Genomic DNA, 20808 nt, shown 5'->3' with positions numbered 1-20808 from the left:
TACCAAAAAAAATTCCATTATTTGACATTAAGATAGTTTTGTAATCTATTTTACCTCAACACCTACTAGTTTCATTACATTTCAAAATTTTATCTTCTTTCTCTAGGCTTGGCTAAACCAGACAGAGTTAACTCACATTGGCTCTGAAATGCAGACACTGCCTAGAAAAGTAAGGATACAAATCACAGAGACCTTTAGTTGCCCTATGTGTGACCTTCTGGAATTTCAGAAAAAGTTCAGACTGCCAATTTCAATCTTCAGTGTTAAAATAAAATCATTAAAAACTGAATCCAAATAGCTTTGAATTCTTCAGGTAGAAAAAAAATATAAATCTCTTACAGACTCTGTTACAGACAGTGATATGAGATGCTGTCCACATGACTGAGATCGTGGTTGAGCGAGACAGTAAATTCAGTTTCAGGATGCCTCCTATGAGATCAAAACCACCACAGCTGCATGACACACAACTGAGTGTAACCCACACTGCCAATTCTAATTTTGCACAGTTAAGCTCCATCAGGTAGTGTCTGTCCTGCAGCCAGAATACAGCCAGCATAAACAGCACCATGTGATCTGGCTTAATTGATGAGCATGTGCTACCAGGTGATTTGGAACTGCACAAATGCAGTGTTAATAAACACAGGACCACAGCCCAAGGTACACAGTGAAACAATTTGTCAAGGTCAACCACACAAGCTGCTAGTAGACCTGAAAATAGCATCCAGTCCTCCTTAATCACAGGCTAGTTTGCTACCTACTGGGCAGCACTGCTGCCCAACATAGCAGACTCACTTTTCAAATTGCCATGTGGTTCTCAGGACTTCTCTGGCACATTTGTTCTTAATACCACCCCTGCTGCCACCATATCTACAGAGGTCGCAGTCCCATGTGATGGCCCTAGGTCCAGAACATTTTTTTTCACCCCAATCTTCCCCGCTATGCAGCTGTGGCCCCTGCTGCCCCACTCCTACCCATACAAGCCAAGGGCCATTTCAGCAACTACAATGTTGACACTGCAAATATTTAGGAAAACGTTTAGCTTGGCCAGTGTAAGCAACCACAGTGAAGTCAAACAAACCTATGTCCATATGCATGAGTTTCCAGGGTTTATTCTCCAAAAAGCAGGACACATTTTTATGCTTGCTAGGACACACTAAGACACACTACTGAGGATGTGCTATATAACCCACATAAAATTAAACACCATTCCTACTTCTTTATATGCTACTCACTAAAAAAATATTTTAATTGTAGCTCACCAAATGTTGACTCTAACATATTACTGTAGAGAACTACACACATAGATCACTAATTCTCAGAAAGTAAAAAGCGGCTTCAGTCAAATGCTTAGCCCAACACATACAGAGACACAGAAAAAAGTAAAGCAAATATTATAAAGTAAATACTAGAAAAGTGTTGAAATGCATCTTTGTCCCAGTTTCTGCAGGAAGCGGAGAACATGCCTACAACAGTGCTGTATTATTTGAATTACTGTTTGGAGATGGCAGTAGGACAGAGCAAGAAATACATTATTGATTAGAAATTTTATCAAAAAGTACTGAAGAAACTTTAAAATATTAAAAAACTCCATAGCTAGCTAATGCTAGGAATAAGCTTACCTGTAAAAGTTTCAGTAAGTCCTGTGGCATTATATACATATATATAGATACAGCATAATTATAGAGTCACATATTATTTTCCTCTACTATCCTGCCAAAGTCATTATAAGGATTTAATCCAATGCCCACATTTTTCTTATTCTGTAAGATGAAAGATCAGTCTCAAGTGGCTTCATTAGTAGATAACAAGTAAACAACAACTAAAGAGGAATTTCAATTAGAATGCAAGGTACCAAAATAACAGCCAAGAGGAGATCCATTGTTAAAAAAACCTCTAAAGATGAGGTTTTAAAGATGAAGTAAGTTCTCCAAAAATCTCCAAAGACATTGGCATTGGTACATTTTTCACCAGGGTTTTGACTTGCTGCTGCTGATGGTACACCTCAGTATACTCTGACTGAATTTCAAGATAGAATCATTTGCTTTTACAATTGGAGCGTCAGGATAAATGCAGCAAAAGACTACAAGGGTTCTTTTATTCTCTCTGCCAGCCCAAGAAAAGATTTATCCATTCCACTAAACCCATTTTTCTGGTACTCCACAAAGACCTTCCTGAGCAATTTCTGTGCAGCAGAGAATCTTTCTGATAAAAAGGAAGGTCCCAAAACTGTCATGGCTAACAGACAATATTTCAGAATCAAGAAACACTGATGGCAGAGGAAATGCTCTGAGCTCAGCTGTACAGTGAAGGTCAGAGTTGCAGATATAGATATCATCAGTGGATTTTGCCCTAAAACATGTTGTCATGACAGGGTAGCAAGAGGGAAAATGAAGAGCAAAGTGCTTATTAAGAAAGTGTCAGCACCAAGCATGAGACTAGAAAGTTCCATGTCAAGAATTGTTTCACTGACAACACTGTAATGAGTATCTCAGTGCCAGTCACTGTCAGAGAGTCCCGAATCAGCTAAAACACATGAATCCCTTGGGATTCAGTCTTCCTGGTACTTATCCCTACAGAAAACTAAGTGACAATCTGATTTTTAAGCACAGCCCTGTCTCTAACAGGCAGCATTTGCCACATACACTGAACTCAGTCATCACATTAGCTCTGCTGCCACAGTTGTGCCAATGAAGATGGGACCTGGCTGGAAGGAACCCCATCCTCTGCTTGACCTTACTGTTCCTTCAAAGACCACACTGCAAATGGAGCTACCACTGCAGAAGTGTTTTCTTGCTTTAGTCTACTTTTTCAAAAGAGACAACTTGGATATATTGGCAGAACCTTCTCCAATAGGACTTCTGGCCTACAAAGTTATGTTGCCAGAGGCTGGTTAACAGAGGTGTTAAGTCCCTTTCATTTTTACGAGACCAGGGAAGACCATCCAAGTCACTACAGCATTACACCCTGAGTTTTAAGTGAGGAAACTAGAATTCTGCTATACAGGTTGCAAACCAGAGACCATGAATTCAACTGTACTGTAGTTTTAAAACAGGATTCTTTACTTTTCTGCAGAGGCTTTTAGATCACTCACAAGCTGCACACTTGGAATACGACCTACATCACTGAAGGGAATTATCCTCTGCAGGATTACAACCTACACAGTTTGCCACTAAAATAACAGACCCCAATACTAAGTAATCTGCTCTAAATTACTGACCCATTGGACAAACATCCCCTCTTATTCACACTCCAAGGACCTTGCTGGTCTAAAGGGAAGAACCATTTTCAAAAATACAAAACAATTTTAAGAGGAATTTCTATATATCCTGTAGAGACAAAATCACTCTTGTAAAAGGAACATGGTGCACCCCTCACCTTTGCAAAGGAAGAATGAACATTTGACACAGGGTGTGAAGTCATAGAGGCATAAATGACCAACACATCCAGACTTCAAATCCTCTCAAGACATGCACTTACATCAGTTGTATGTAGTAGTTTTGCAGATAAAACCCAACAAAGAACATTTTAATTTCACTTCCTGGGTTCAAACTATAATTAACTTTGAATTAAATTACTATTATAATTGCTCACATCAGTCTCCATGCAGGATAATCAGAAAACAAAGATTTCAGCAGCCACTGACAGTGATAGATGTGATTCACCAAGAACAATGTGGGAAAGCTCTAGCAGAAGTAGGGATAAAACCCAAGCACCAATGCAACATCTAGAATTTTCATCTTTTCTTCAGCTCAACACCACCTCCTTCCTAGCACTTTTTCAAAAAGTCTCTTCCCCAAATGTCTACATGGTCTCAACATTTTCCAAGCCCATGTCCTTTACCTTTTCATCTGCCTCTCCTCATTCTGAGTGCTTCCTTCTCTTGGTTTTTTTCTTAAATATGTCTCCTCTATGTTTCTTCCACCTTGCTAAGGTTTGGATTTGATTCTGTGACAGTGCTCAGGTTTAGCAAAAGGCAGACAAAGTGATGTTTGGCAAAGGAGTAACTTGCAAAAGGAAGCACTAAGCAATCCTTGCCAGAGACGCCATCACCACATTCAACAATTTCCTGTCACCTGCAAAAGAAACAAAATAGCCAAGGTTCTATTTCCCTAAAGGAGAAGAAAAGAGAGGTGGGAATAATGTGACTTTAGAAGCTAGTTTTGCCTTCCTTGTTCTCTAGTTTGATCTACAATACACTGTAATTCATTTTATCTAGAGAAGTCTGGGGACTACAGAAAATTTGACCCAGCTTTTACAGTCCTAAAGAAACCAAATGCTTGAAAAGCTGAGAGAGTGGTCAGTCCACTACCATCATCCCTGCTAAGGCAGAGAGCAGAGTAGAAGGGAGGGAGCAGGCACAACTGCTGAAATGAAGCACCATGAGACAGTACAGGAAAACTAAACCTGCAGGAACCAAGAGCCATGACCCAAGAAGCAAGAACAGGAGGACACAATAAATCAAACTACAATGCCAACTACAACTTTGCTTGAGCATTGTGCTCATTAAGTAAATTCAGTATAACACCTGTCTGTAGGGTACAGCCATGCCCTGCTCACATAAGCCACTTCCTCAGAGAGCATGCACAGCAAAACAAATGTGCACTGGGTCTTACATGCAGAAAAGAGACTGCAAAGCCAATGACTTCACAGTTAGGTTGTTACATATATGGGAAATGCCAATTCTTTATTGTTCAAAGGGTATAAAAAGGAGCACCTGGCACATTGAAGACATGTTAGCTTTAAGGATTCACCACCTAGAACCTCTTCTCTGCACACACATGAAATAAAATCAAGTATCTTGACACTGTGTGTGGATTGTCTTCCTGCACACTGGGTGAAAGAATCCATATTTAGGAGAACACAATATGCTGGCATTCTGGCCACTTGAGAACTCTGTCAGAGTAGGGAACACTTGAGCCTGGGTTCCAATCATTTGAGTCCATTTCAAGAGTATAAAAAAAATCTCCAAGAGGTACTGCAGCTCCATCAGTCTTTCATTGTTACATAAAAAATAAGAGTGCTGTCTGGACTTTGTATAGTAAGGATCTGAATATTGGCTCGTTTCTTTTAAAAATACCCATTAAAAATGAAAGAAGAAGCAGCAACAGAAGTCCAGTCATTACACAGGTACAAGAAAATCCAGTGGCACAGGGAGTTTCCACAGACAAAGGATTTCCCACAGCCTATTGTTGGAAACACTGTGATTCAACTGCTCACTTCTTGCTCAACAGGCTGCTGATTCAACCAGAAGAGGATGCTGGTATGTCTCACCTTCTGCATTCCACCTACTGCAGACTAAATCAACAAAAAACTGGCTTTGAGAAAACATGTGACTATATCTCATGCTAGTTTCAAGTTATTTACATCACAATCCTTTGGTTGTACAGCATCACCTTTTCGTCAATGCCATGTAAAAATACACATAATAAAATAATATATCAGGAATTTTAACTGCTACTGTCTCTTATCTTGCTAAATTCCAGTTGGACATTTCACTAGAAACAGCTGGTTAGAAGGAGAAACACAGACCATAAAATACTTTCAGATTCACTGCTGTATGAGGAAATTACAGACCAGAAAAATCATCAACATACAAACCTATAAAAGAATCAGATAAAATGTGTTTTACAGCTGGAGACAAATCCTGTCTATGAAGAACAGTCTGCTTGTGAAAATTAATGACCTGCTGCAACTCCCCAGAGAAAGCCCTCAGGTAAGGAATTCAGCTGGAAGCAGGCAGCAAGTCAGTGGAGGCTATTTTAAACCCAAGCTATTCTACAGCTTCTTCCAGGTGCAGCCCTAAATTCAGCAACACTATCTGTTTCCCAGAAGAAGATTTTAAGCTGTCTCTGACAGGTAACTGGAGATGAGCAGAGCAGCTCCAGAGGCATGGCATGCAGCTAGCCTCCAAAATAAAGCATGAGCTGTTATTTTTCAGAGAACAGATTGTTCTACAGCACAAGTTATATGCATTTCTTTCTCATATTCACAGAGGCTTCTGGATGCTGGCAGGGGAAAGGACAAACAATTCCCCTGAGTGAAGTAGGAAGCAGAGACAGGAGAAGTGTGGCTAGAGGCTAACAGATTAGCCATTACCAAATTTATAATCCATGTAGACTCTAGAACATGTTAAATATCTTGGAGCTGTATTTTTAGCACCTTAGGACTGAAATAACAGGAAATTAGCTTGTTTTAATGACACAAAGAAGCTGTATTAGGAAAAAAAAAAAAAAAGAGGGGGAAAGGAAAACTAACCCTTCCAGGTATATTTTTTTGCACACCAGCACAGCTATACACACAACAGATACTGCTGAATTCAATCCTAAAATTCACAAATGTATCACTGCTCTGCCAAAACCAACAAAAATATCTTCAGTGAAGCAGTTGCACCTGTGCTCCACTTAAAATATCATGAGTGATGCACCTGAAGTAAACAGGACTTGAGTGTTTTGTTGGTGAAGGCACAGATTTGCTCTTTATAGTCCTAAACTTGAAAAAAATGCTGAAAAATGGAAATAATGAAAAAAGTTTAAAAGTCATTGTTTCAAATTAGTTGAAATTCCTATTAGAACAATAACACACAAATTATCAATTGGCTTATAATCAAAATATAAACCACCTGTGTTTTGCTCAAGTCTGGATATATATCATTAGTCTCTAACAATGAGGACTGTGTTACAATTTGCCAGGAAAGCTCTAAAAATCATGAATAGTCCAAATAAAAGGAAAAAGTTCTGAACCATCCAACATAAATTAGGATTTATGCAATTATGGTGACATCTGAAATGAAATGTATATTTAAAAACTACATGGGGAACAGTGCTTGTATCTACTGCTGTCCAACACTTGTTGATGTAGACATAGTTTTGAACTCCTTTTAAACATGTATGTTTAATTATCTGAATGAAGATTTTTCAGTTGAGCATCTGATCAGATGATTTTTAAAAAAATTAAAGGAAAACCTTTCAAAAAAAGAAAAACCATATAGGCATCTCAACACGACTAGTGGGAAATGCATTGCTTTGCTCTCCTTGTACTGCTTTTAAAAGAACAAAAAGCAATAGCAAGATAAAAGCAAGGTGGGTTTAATGAAAAGCTCCACTACCTTTAACATTTTGAAACACGGACTTCCCACCTTGAAGGGAAATCAGGGATGTGCTTTTGCCTGTTCTAGAGAAACACACAGAAAACCGACAGCGAGAATGACCTGAGCTCGCCCGGCACCGACGTGCCCTGAAACTGAGGTTCGACCGCGCTGGACCCGGACCTGGACCTGGACCTGGACCTGCCCCTTCCCGGCCCGGCCCTGCCCGGAGCCGCCGCGCGCTCCCGCCGGGCCGGGAACGCGCCGAGCCCGGGCCGGGAACGCGCCGAGCCCAGATCCCGCAGTGCGCGGGCGCGGCGCCCCCTGGCGGCCTCTGGCAGCGCCGCCGCCGCGCCCGGAGTTTGTCCGTCCTTTGTCCGTCTGTCCGTCCTTTGTCCAGGGGCGGAGCGAGGCCCTGGTTCATAGAGCGAGCAATCCGCCAGCTGACGGTACACTCAGCAGCCAGGCCAGGTGGCAGGACGGCAGTGGGAAACAGATTTAAAGCCTCGGTTCTCTGCAGCCACAGCCATCAGTTTGCTCCTCAATTCAACTGCCACACTCCCACCTTCCACAATACAGAGGTGGCATCACCTGAGAGTGGGGTGTCTTAGCTACAGTGTCCTCAATCCTTCCCAAAGCATCACCCATATTCCCAACACTGTCGGTTTGGTGGGGTGAAGTTAAAAACTCTGCCACCTGTAGGATGCTAGGAAGAAAAGTTAAGAGTACTGGCAACTTCAAATTTTATACCCGCTGAAGAGCTGTCTTTGCAATTGTGTATTGTTTAAATGTAACATTTGTGTCTTTTCAAAGATAATATTTAAATAAGGGTATGTTTAAGTCACTTAATGAAAAGAGATAATTTACCTGATTTATGGTCTCTTCAAATGCTTTTATATAATGATTAAGTTCTCTGTCCATTGTAGCATATTCTAACATGACTTTTTCCATATTGTTAACATCTTCTTCATCATCTGCAAAATAAAATACATGGAACATGGGTGATCATTTGTATTATTTTCAGGCAGCATTTTTTCTTCACAGATGTTTTATTTACAAGTATTCATGCTGTGAATATCTAATGCATTTGTAAGTCTCAGCAGGTGTTTTCAAGTTACTCAAACATACACTTTTTTTCTCATTTTGCAACTGTAATCTTTGACATTTCTTGGGTAACTTGAACAAACAGCTTACTCAGAAAGACACTTCCCTGGTTTCATGTGAACAAGAGAGAGTATGTGTAATTTCATCTACCAGCACCTAGTCATTAGGCAATCAGGATATTTTCTGCAAAAGTTGTATTTCATGACTCATCACATTGCCTCAGAAATAGTCAGAAGAAACTTAAATGCCCTTGCAGTACAGTATAGTTCACAGCTATAATTAGACCTCTTATCCCCAATAAACACAGCTACAGGAAAATCAAAACAAAGCTAGCATTTTATAACACAGGAAATAATGGAAGAATGGATAGCATTTGTGATTCAAGCAGTAAAATCCTAATTGCCAGGGAAAATCAATTAACACAGGTCATGTGATTAGTAATTCATATCTACTTTTATTCTCTTCTGCACGCCTCCTAATTCCACTCCTTTCATCCTACACCTCTGCTTTCCCATCCTCACGCTGCTGTGCATCTGCTTAGATAAGGGCCCTGTGTAGATGCCACAAGGCTGAACAGCCACAGCTGTTTACTCCTGACACAGCTGCATGTACCACACCAAATGCTGCCAACTGCAGGAGGACAGCCAGCCACAAGCCCTGGATCCATGCAGGAAATCAGGGAGCTAGGAAACCTAGGTTTCCACTTCTGCTACTCCCATTTATTCCTATCTTGCAGTTTCCAGGTATAGAGAAAGCAGCTGGAAGCAGCTAGACTCTGTGAAAGAGCCCCAAAGTCTTCCATGCAGCATCAGGGGTTGTCATTTGATGGAACATTCTTTAAAAGCACTTAAATAGCCAATCTGTGCTGCTTTTAGGAAGAAAATTGTAGTACAGCTTTTCAAATTACTTTTTTTTTTGTGAAGAAAGGAAAAAATTTCATCTGATCTGGCAAGCTGGCACATTGCTTAAGTTGCTAACTATATTATTATGTTAGAACATTTCTCTGCAGAAAGCTGACATGATTGTATATGGCCATCAGTTTGGGAGCGAAATCTGAAACACATCACTCAGAGACAGAAACATCACACCATATTGAAACAGTGATGGATCAAGGAGACAAAGGAAAAGTGCTAAGATATATTTACACCAAAGAAGTTACATAATAAGCTATGCTATTTTGTGAATATGACGATTACAGTCGTGACATTTCCCTTAATTATACATAGGCTTGGTATGTATCCATTTTTCATTAAGTAGATGAATGGATATTGCAGACAGAATCCTGGCATTCCTGCGATTTTCTTCTGAATAATCAGCATTTCCCTCTCCCCTTTCCCTTTCCTCCCACCCAGTTTCCATGTCCTATCTGGTAACTATGATCACACTATTTTTCCTTCCTGCTAGGAAGCATATGAAGTGCCTCCTTCAAGGCTGACACAAAGGACACTCCATGAATCACAGGAAAGGTTTGTGTAGCAAATAACTGTCATTCTCCTCCCATGGCCAAAATGAATCATATTCAAAGAAACTACACTGGCCTAAACGTTTTAAATTTTTTTTAGGGGAAAAGAAGTGCATTGTTAAATGCCAAGAGAATTGTACAAACGCTGTCTTTCCTAATAGTATAAAAATAACTTCAGGTGAAGAGTAATAACGTTGCATGCAACTTGAGAGATGGGTTAAAATAAAGCTCAAAGAGATGGAACACATTTCAGCAAGAGGGACGTTATCTCCAAGTACATCCTGCTCTACATTCTTCCAGTACTGACCATTCCACCAATCCCCCAGCCTGATTTAAGTCTCAATACTGTTCCCTGCTGTTTCCCTGATGTTGCTCCTTCACACACATTAGACACATCCTGGGAAATTGCTGAACATGTCACTAACACACAATCATACCCTGCCCTTGGAGGCAGAATGGACATACAGACAGATCTGAAGGACTGTGTACATGTCAGTTGGTGTCCATACCCTATTTCTGCTCTTTGACAGATACTACAGTCCATTTTCTGTCTGAGGTTCAATCCATAGGGTGCTGAGAGCTAAGAGTAAATCTCCTTTGCTGTACCCAGCCACTTACTTCCCCATCTCTTAAACAAGATTTAAAAGAAAACTTACAAGTTATTCTGTTTGCCTTTTAAAAACTCTCATTGTTCTACATTACACACAGAACAACCTCCTCTGCTTCCCCTTCCCCTGAAGAGCCAAGACCATTTCTTCCCCTCCTTAGTAGGGAGCAGATGAAGGGCAGAACTTGGGTGCACATGATAAGAAACTGTGGGTGACTGTATGGAGATGTAAAGTTTTACAGCTCACCAAGGCAGGAATCCCAGCACCTTCAAGGTTCCTTTACAACAGACTCCACCACAGGTTAATCAGAACACACCATCTGACCTGATCTTACTAAGGAACAAGAAATTAGAAAAGACTTTTCTCTCCTCAACACCATCCCACAACTCATTCTCACAAATCCCACCAACCACTGGGATTTAGCAGCACTACAGTATCAAAAATAATTAAAATGTAATAATTGCATCAGGCTTTTCAAATATTCAAAAGGCATTGTCTGCTATTCACTCTGCAAGCCCTGCTGCTGCTTTTGTTTCCTGTGTGAGGGTGACAGTGGAGATCCATGTAAAGTCACTGACCACTGATCCATGCAAGGCACTGACTCTCTTCCAGCAGACCATGGGAACACTGACCGCTCAATACCCTCCAGCCAGACTCCAGCTACAAAGCCAGACAACTCTCCAAAGTACTCAAACCTTGCACTCTGCAGACCAACAACCTAGCTTAACACCAAAATCAAACACTTTGCAAGTGCTGGATGAGTGCCTTTTATTATCTAATCAAAAGTTATCCTAATCTTATTTCTAATTCATATCTAAGGAATGCATTCCAAACTGCCTGCATATGCTTTTAGCTACTGGCACAAAATACCATTGAAGTGCATACTGTAGTCTCCTTGTTATCTAGGCTAAATATGTTGAGTTTAGTAAGCATTTCTTCACAAGTCATTTCCCTCACCACTCAGAGATTACACATTTTGCAATATTACATTTTTTACTCACAGAAAGCCCAGTTCAAGGCCATAATTTCATTTTCAAAGGCCCATGTGCATCATGTTAAAATTAGCTGGCTGAATATGCAGTTTGCAGTTATGAATTCCAGCTCGTGCAACTTTATGATCTCTTATTATAATGGAAACAGGGATATTATTCTGAAAAGTCTCCCTAAATATTAAAGAACAAAATTGCATAAAGTGACTAGCAAGTGTCCAATTTATCACTTCTGAAGAGACCAATCACGTTTAGGTGCCTTAATGCTGATTTAAACCATAATCAGTCAGGAGTAAGTTATGTTTCATAAACTCACAGCGTTAAAACAGAAGTTGCAACAACAGAGTCCAGTCAGCACTGGTTTAATACATCCTATAGTAACACTCATCTAAAATTTATCCAAAACCTGCATTTCCTAACTTCTGAGTTCATATTTGCTTTAGTTTCCTGTATATATCCACAAGTTAGCAGAATTTCTGAAGATTTTTCACAACTACGTCATTCTGTGCAAAAGTCACCACATCAGTATTTGTTATTTAGGGTATTACAGCTGTGCTGCAGCCAGTACACACCAATCTAAATGAGCATTTGCTTTCACTGCAGACTATCTTAAACACAAAATAGCTTGGAATGCCATGAAATTACAGGAAGGCTCCAAACTTACAAATACAAATGTACTTTAAATGAATGTTTAAGCACAGACAATGTGGATTAAGATGAATACATACATACTTTCATATCTTTCTATTATTTGCTAACAAAAGTCAAAATTTCAATTTAAAGAAAGCAGGACATGTCAGTTCTACCTCTGGCACAACATATTGTTTTGAAATTCAAGGCTACATGGTGATTTTCCCATGATTCAAGGCAGAAGAGCAATGGTATACCATTGCCTGGAAATTTTGACTGTAGATTTCAGACTTTTAAAACCCATCACTTGAGCCAATAGCAACAGTGGTAGTAGGCACTTGTCTTCATGTGCCCCAGCAGCAGATAAAATACATACTTTGCCAGCAGGTTTCAAGTTAGTGCTGACAGCAGAGAAACACAAGCTCTCTGACTCCCTGATTTAGTTCTATCTTTTGAAGGAAAAAATACAGTCCAAATTCAAGATAAAACTAAGTATTTTTCTGTCATTTTTACTAAGTCTTCATTTACAGATCCAAATGTGTTAAGACTACCCTCTGCACCCCCAGTTCTACTGGGTCTACTCAAAACTGGTGATAATTCAAGTGGGACAGTAGATCTTGAAAAAACGCTTAACCAACCCACAGTCTTTAAGAACAGATTGAGAATACACTTGGAGAAGACTCAAACCTATGTAGGAGAGCACTGTCTCATCTCCCCCCTCCATCTACACAGGAGAGAAGTTTGCCACAGCACTCCAGACTATACAGACCAAGAGGAACTGAAGCAGGAGACTGATTGCTTCTGCAGCACTGAGGGTACGTGGTCACTTTTTCTCCTGCAGATACATGAACAGCTCCTCAGAAAACTTTCATCAAAGATTTCTTTCAAAATCTCATTTACCTGACCTGCTATATACTTTAATTATTAGGCTGCAGAAAGAGCAGCTTACAGAAAATTCTAAACAGAAATACAGAAAATTCTAAACTAAAGGAAATGAGAAGCCATACAAAGGAACAGCAAAAAACTGGAGAAAATAAAATTCATCTCCCAAATGCAGGTTTCTTAACGTAGAGAAATGGTTGAAAGTAGAATACCCATAAAATCTCCATGGAACTGTCTGGATAGGGCACTAATCACTGCAATCCATAAGAGAAGAAAAATTACTGCTGATAAGAGGAGCAACAACCATACAGGGAATGGCAGTTTGTGGAGTAAAGGGGAATGTGGGGCAGTAATTACAAAATTTCCCTCCATGTAATAGTCAGAAGCTACTTACTACTGAAACTAGTCATAATGAAATCTCCAGCTTGTCAGGAAATGCCTTAACTAAGCTTCAGAGTATTTGAAGCTGTATTTCCCTTAGTGTCCCCTAACAAAGCCATTCTTTCTGCACAGAAAGTTCTCACACACAGGGTTAGAGACTGAGCATGCATGATTTGAGAGACCAATACCTCCACCTACATACCAGACTCACAAAATGAAAGGACATGAGTGACAGAAAGAGAAACCTACACTAGATGGATGGGCTGGCTTGAGCAGGGGATTGGGCAAGATGACCTCCAGAGGTCCCTTCCAACCTCAGCCATTCTGGGTTTCCATTACACTCTTCAACGTTCGACAGCCTCATTTCTAAGCCATTTTTCTGGAAGATGGTTTAAGTGAGTTCCTCTCAAGGAAAGAAGGAATTGGAATGTGAGTTTCCAGTATTCTACCAAAGAAAAAAATCAAAGCAGGAGGAGCAAAATTGAGAGGAGAGTGTGAGGCAGGACTAGCAGTACTTGTAAAGAAAAGACTAGCACAGAGAACAAGAACACAGGTAGCACCAGAACTATCACTTCTGAGTGATTTTTAGAGTTTCATCTTATTTTCTATTGGGCTTCTGTTAAGAAACTCCAAATTAAACTGCAATACTTGAATTTAGGTCAAGCATCTTCCCGTTCCTGAGTAAAGTCATCTGAGGTTGTATTTTAGAAAAGAAAGGGCTGTGCTTTTTAGTCTGGATTTAAACATTTGCTTTATCCGCCAAGTAATGGGAAAAAAATCTTCAATTATCTGTTTCTCCTTGCTTCATTTTTTGGGTTTTTTTAGTCAGTTGAGCCAAGAGTATGTCTGTTAGATTACAAACTATGCCTGATGAAAAAACCCTTGTCTTGTACTACAAACCATTTCCCTGTAGGCTATGACTGTTTGAAATAAGAACAGTCAGTGGCCCAGGAGACACCCACCAATCCCATGGAAAAGAAACCCAAGTCCATTTCATTGTAGAGAACCAGAATGTCAATAGAAACAGACCATGCATGGTCTGAACACCCAGCTTGAAATATCTCAGTTGCTGAGTGCCCAGTTTGAAACATCTCAGGGGCTGTATTTCCAGTGAGTGGGTGTTGCACACATTCTGAAAGCAGTCATTTCAGAGTGGGCACAGGGAAACTGAGGCACTTGGCATTACTAACCACTTTTGAAATTGACTGTATTATTTTATAATAATCACAACACTTTTCCTCAACCTGAAACTCCCTTAAACTCTATTGCCAGCAGAACAAGGCCAACAGTGCTTTTGAAAGCAATTTCCTTACAGTACTTTTTTTTCTCCAGACTATCAGGGGAAGGCTGGTATAAAGGTATAAAGATCCCAGTTTAGACATGAGAGCAGTAGCAGTGATCTATCTAACCAGGTATATCAACCATGGCACCCATACAGACTGCAATGTAAAGAATGGCATTATCTCTGAACACCAAATGACACTATGCTGAGCTAATGAAATAAACAGGTTCTCACACAGAATTTGATGTAGCAAAACACTCCAGCATGTGCTGACTTCCTTTGCTGTATAAAATCCAAAGTAAAATATTATTCAACAAATGGAGATGGTTCAATTTAGGCTGAGACACACAAGTAATACAAAGACACAAACTAAACTCTTATAGAAGTAAACATTTGCTATGAACCAGAAAAATAGTTTTATAGATGTCTACATATTTTTTGCTATTGTAAGATCTATACTTGATGCCACATGCAGCACCAAGACATGAAGACAGGTAGTATGCACACAATTTTCCCAAACAAAAATGGCATTTTTCTTGACTAAACACTAAGGCCTGTACCATTCCCAGACTATTTCCCACCCTTCTGACAAGAGACCAGCCCTTGACCAGCATCTCTTTTCTCCTTAACTAAATTCCAAGGTCATGGTGAGGATAATCTTTATTCTACCAATAAATGCCTACTTCATTTTGCAGAAAGACCAATTGAAAGTTAACAAAGACAATATAACTAGTAAGCAGAAGCACTGAAAGGAGGATAAAGCATTTACAAGATGCAATACTTTTGAGAAGCAACTCAAGCTCTGCACTATCATAATTCAACTGGCATTACTGTGATTTCCATCCAGAATAACAGTTCTCTCCAGCAAATGACTAAATCAGCATTCCTCAACACTATCACAACACAAGCTCAAGAAGAACAGGAACACAAGTTATGTTGACAGACAAGCAGCAAGCAAACACCAAGGCTGAGGTTGAGATACATTTTTTTGGCAACAAAGTGAGTTTCACAGTTCATTTCCCCAGGCACTCATCCCTGATGTTGCTTTTACGTTCCTCCTCTGCTGTCCATCAGGCAGGATAATACAGTCTTTCATAGGGTCACACTATAAATTGGATTAATGAAACAATTCAAGCTAATAATAGCAATCTGTCCTCCAAACCCAAATCCATGCCATTCTAGTAATGGAATCTGAAGTGAGGATATTCAAACAGTTGTACCAGTACAATTAAGGGAGTAGCAAATTGTAGTACGGTGCAGATGGGAGAGGGAAACTTCATAAATCAACTTGTTTGCCAAGAAAAAGGTAAAGGAACCCCACCTGTGTATTTTCAATGTGAGCAAAAGGCATACGTTATCTTCTCAAAGAAATCTGACCAATCTCTCATAAAGTAAATAAAAAACCTCTCCCACGTTTTCCTAAATATATTTACAATATATATAAAATATATACTTATAAATACACACACACACTCACATATCTCTTCCCAGTGGATTTTAACATATGATGAAACTAAGGCTGGAAACAACATTTACAACTAATTTTAATGGGAAAGAATTTTCCTATGACTAACAAAATATTTCTTGCCTCTGGAAGCATGGACACATCTGCATCAGAAAACAGAGCCTCATTCAGTGCCCCGAGCTGCTGCTGACCTTGCCTTCTCCAGAATGAGAGATGTGAGGGCTGGGAATATTTAAAAATAAGGGGTTTAGTGCTGTCCTTCTTCTACCCATTTTGTCCTCTCAGAACTTGATAAGGTAACATTGGAATTTGGAAAAAATTTCTTGAAATATTTTCCCCTAAAAGGAAGAGCAAAATTTTTGTTAAGACCTTGTAATTGCTCTTATTTGATCTCTCAGAATACTTTGTAAAACCAGTATTTAAAATTAAGAATTTCATTTCAAGACTTTTAATGGGTCTTTACCGCTCTATAAAAGACTCACAGGCTGCTTTATGTATGATTTCCCCTGGAAATGAATTAACAAAATATTATTTTTATTATTCCAACAAGTTCAAGTCCTAATTTCTAACTTGTTAGATCTTTTTTAAGCACTATTTTTTCTGTATTACTCAAGATCTCTACTGGCACATTATGAATTCTACAGAGATAATCCACGCAGTTTTTATTTACAAATCAACTGTATTAATGCTTTCTCTTGCCAAAACCCAATTCTTCTCATATTTTAAATTGCACTGACAGGTGAAAAACAAATATTTTAGTGTGAAGTGCAAGTCTGTCTCTAATAAAAGGCATGATTGTTATGAGCCAGCAGTAAATAATACCATTAAGTTCTTCTCAAGAAAAACATTGCTTCTTTTAATGAACCAATTATATTTCTCATCTCAGAGAAGCTCATTCAAGGAGTACCTTCATTAAGTAAGTGCAGTAATTACTTAGAATTTCCTCTATTTAGGGGAAATGGGAAATGGGTTGGAAAGACTTTTCAGAAAAAAAAATCAGTAAGATAGGAAAACAAGCCCTTTTCACTCAAGATCTTCAAAATTCTCAGAAACATTACTTCTCTGTCCCAAAGTGGAGGCAGCCTAGCTCAGAGCTAACAAGCCCTCATCAGAGCTTATTTAATCACTGTAATGCCTCAGTCAATGTTGCTGTCTTGGTTCTGGGCTTAAGCCACCATAGTTTCTGAGCCTGGTGCAGCTACATCTGAGCTGAAATCTAATTGCAGGGACTGAACTTGTGGCACTGCAGGAAACAGGAGGCACATGTGCATCAGCAGCGTGCTGGCCGGACATGGCCGTGACCTGGGACAGAGCAGGGCACAGTCACCTCCCAAAGTGGCCAAGAGCTCACCTCAGACCCTCATTGCACACGGGTCAGTCCTGCTGCTCTGCCCAAAGTGCTCAGCAAAGCCAGGTGACCACTGAAGTGCCCAGCAAAGCCCAGGGACCTGCTTTCTCTGCAGTGCAGCCAAAGCCCCACAAGCGGGCTGCAGTGTGCATGAGCCCGAGGACAGGGGAAAGCAACAGAACTCACATCAAACAGGAAGGTAAGACCAAGATAATCCCCTCACTCCAAGGCAATCCATCACTGTCTTCTTTCAGCACAGTTCAGTGGTCATAGCTACATTCACACACATAAAAAACCCCACAGAATCCAAGCTAAGCTTCCACAACCAACTGCAGCAGCTTCATGCAGACACACACGAACACTCATCAAGCACTTAAATGTTAACGTTACCAACCCAAAACGAAACAGATGGGGGAGGAAAAATGCCAAAATATGTCTGGTTTTTCAATGCCCAGTATTTTGATTAGATGCTTAAAAACATTTTTTTTTTTCTCTGAACCCACACAGCCTCCCAATCTAAATTTTGGTATTTCTGCTTCTGCAACCCTTGGCATTCCTGACTTCAGAATTTAGAGAAGGTTATCGGCAGCCCCAGACAGAGCATGGCTGCTCTTTTGCTAACCAGCTGGGGCATTGGCTGTGCTGCAGCTGAGCAGCAAGCTCAGGGTGGGAAAACAATCCAGTTTTATAGGCAGCTTTTGAGACAAATCTGGCTGGCAGCAACTCCACATTTTGCACCACTGTGAACAAAGCAGTGAAGTCTCTTAAAACAGAGCTGACACTGGTCCATACACATAAATGAATAAACAAAAGACAATTCAGATGCATTATATATAGCTGACAAAAGAAAGGTTGGTGTTTTAAAATCAGAAACACTGATCTGTAATATTCTCAGAAATGTGAAGGTTACTTGAAATTGATATGAGTATCATCTCCAAAGTTAATTTCTGCAAATGCAGATATTTCATGTGCTTTGGACATTTTCCATTTTCTGCTGAAAAGAAGTGAGAGACAGAAAACAATCAAGGTTAAACTAAAGGAATCTAGAAAAGTAGTGTCTCATGTAAGCAAAGGTCAGGTGATGTTCCCCAAGCAAAGATCCCATTCAATATGAATCACATACTGAGGCAGCCCTTGAAGTGCTAACCATGCCACAGTACTAAAGCTACTGCTTTCAGAGCCCATAATTCCTCAAAATGACTGAAAAAAACCCCAAAGCCCTGACACAAAAAAACCCAACCCACATAATCCTCTTACACAGACAAGGCAAAGGCAAAGACTGCACACAAACTTTAAGTGTAATGAAAACCAGCATTTCTTTCTGCCTCTAGCAGGCTTCCTTTGCATAAAACCTCTTCTGTGAATTGGCAGATCTCTTTTTGGCATGGATTGCTGGTATGTGGCATTCATTCTGCTGCTTGAATGCTGGTAAGTGACAGAACTAAATCTTTCCATTGCTGAAATTTCACTTACCACAAAATTCATATAAAAAATTGTCATATTACAAGGACCTGCTACTTTCTTATCATGTGGGAAATGCATAACTCTATGTAAAAAAAAAATAAAGCAATGCAAGTCTGTATTGCCTAGGTCTCTTATACAGACACAAATATTTACGATTTTGAGAAGAAACAGGATCTGTTTGATGGCTTACAGTACACCACAGATGATAGTCTCTCCGTATGTTTTTTATATAATGCTGTTATCTTTGTCCATAGTAGGCAAGAAGAGCTTTGAGGGGCCTCATGGCTTCTCAAAGGGTAGTTTTCAAAAAAACAGGAATATAAATTGAAACTGAATGTGGAAATGTTCTGTAACCAGATAAGAAGTAAAAGGTTGCCTCTGTTTCAGCTTAACCAGAACTGGTAAACTATGACATAGCTATTAGTCATTGCGTTATTAAAATAAATTAAATTCAGAACCATAAGACTCTGGTTGAGATTTTTGTGGCTAACATGCACTATTTGAGAGAATTTTCTCTCCTTTATACTGGTGTGTTTTTGAATTTTGTTCCATTTAAAATCTGTTTTTCTAGAAAAGCGATTCGGCCAAATCTGTACACAAAAGTATATTCAGTGGAGAAGCCTTGATTACCTTGAAACATCAGACCAGACTACACACCTCTAACAAAAATCTAAAAATGACAAGAAAATATAGAATTTGAATGAGTTATGGCATACCTAATTCTCTCAAAAACAGCTGTGAATTAGATCCACACCCACAAGTAATAAACTTCAAAAAATGATGTCTTGTGAAAATGTCACATTAATCTACCCATGCAGTAAATGTCTACTCACCCACTGCTTACTAAGATGATTAGTAAGGAAATCACAAGTTAAACTTTATTCATCTGAAGAAAAATAGGAAAGAGGTTGCAAGGTTGATTTAACTCAGAAGATATTATTGTCACTTGACATTTACATGCAATGTATAATTCCATTCCCACTTACAGTCTGGGGAAAGCCTGTTAAAATTACTTCCTTAATGTGTGAACACTTCTTTGAATTGTGTTCTCTTCATCTGCCACCTTCTCCTTAAGCCAGCTGCCTCCTTTTGTTAAGTCTTTTTTAATAGGAAAGTTCATTATATGTAATTTAGGGAGCAGTTTAAGATTGTCACCTTCTGTTGAGTGCTACTGCAGATGCATGTTTCAGAAGCACTCTATAGTATCTGTTGATAATGTCAAAAAGGCAAAAGGTTCACTCACACATATGCTGAACAGCTTTAGCATGGGACTAATCAGAATGATCACATCTATCCCCTCATTCTCATCCACGTGGACCAGTCCTCCTTCCATTTATATGCCAGACTACTCTTCCCCTTTGTAAAAGCTAACACCTTTGTGGCAACTACAGAAGTTGCTTGCATGGAAACACTATTAGGAAGGCATTCAATTAAGTTTTGTCATCTGGAGACTGATCAGCACACTGTCCTGCTTAATCCTGTTGATGTGGCTTTCCTATTTCTTACTTTTCCTCATCCTTCATTACACATTTCTTTACCACTTACTCCTCTTCCCTTCTATTCCTTCTCATCCAGCTCCCCCATTCCCACTTTTTTACTCCTGAGCATTTGCTAGCTGGCTTTTTGATTCTTTCTCTATGTGTAAGTGCTATCTTCCCAGTGATCACCATCTTTGGGGGTCACCTCTCACTTTCTTTCTCCCTTCCTTTTATGTAAGAGCAGCTCAAACAGACTCATAGCTGTTGGGGTTTTTTTACTGGCATAAAGGTCCATTAGCAAGGACAAAAACCCCAAGCTGAAACAACAATTAAGAAAAAGGGCATAAGTTCCCCAGTCATTAGAGGGAACTGCAGTTTGGGAACTCACCTAACACAAACACTGCCTGAGGGTGGCTGGGCAGCCTGAATGACAGCAGTGACTTGGTTACCACGTGCCCTACACACCAGGTTTGCTGTATGATGCTCATCAGTAATGTCAGACCCTTGTTCAATGCCTAAGAGGGGTACAGGGATTGTTCTGGCTTTTAGGTTTTTTTAAGAAGGGGCTGGCTGTATGCTGACAATTTGGCAGATGCATCCCTGTCTTTAACAGCACATAGTGTATAATTCA

General features: G+C 39.7%; 1 protein-coding gene across 1 annotated transcript in view; it reads right to left on the bottom strand.

Annotated features, from left to right (window-relative positions):
* NSMCE2 (NSE2 (MMS21) homolog, SMC5-SMC6 complex SUMO ligase) overlaps window positions 1-20808 on the bottom strand; it is a 126304-nt gene that overhangs the window by 91140 nt on the left and 14356 nt on the right. Inside the window, 1 exon segment of the mRNA XM_058031473.1 lies at window positions 7952-8058. Coding sequence (XP_057887456.1) covers window positions 7952-8058 — 107 coding nt within the window.

This window comes from Melospiza georgiana, chromosome 1 (assembly GCF_028018845.1).
Source record: "Melospiza georgiana isolate bMelGeo1 chromosome 1, bMelGeo1.pri, whole genome shotgun sequence".
Lineage (NCBI taxonomy): Eukaryota > Metazoa > Chordata > Aves > Passeriformes > Passerellidae > Melospiza > Melospiza georgiana.
The sequence above is the reverse complement of the archived record's forward strand: the minus strand, read 5'-3'. Positions and strand labels throughout refer to the sequence as shown.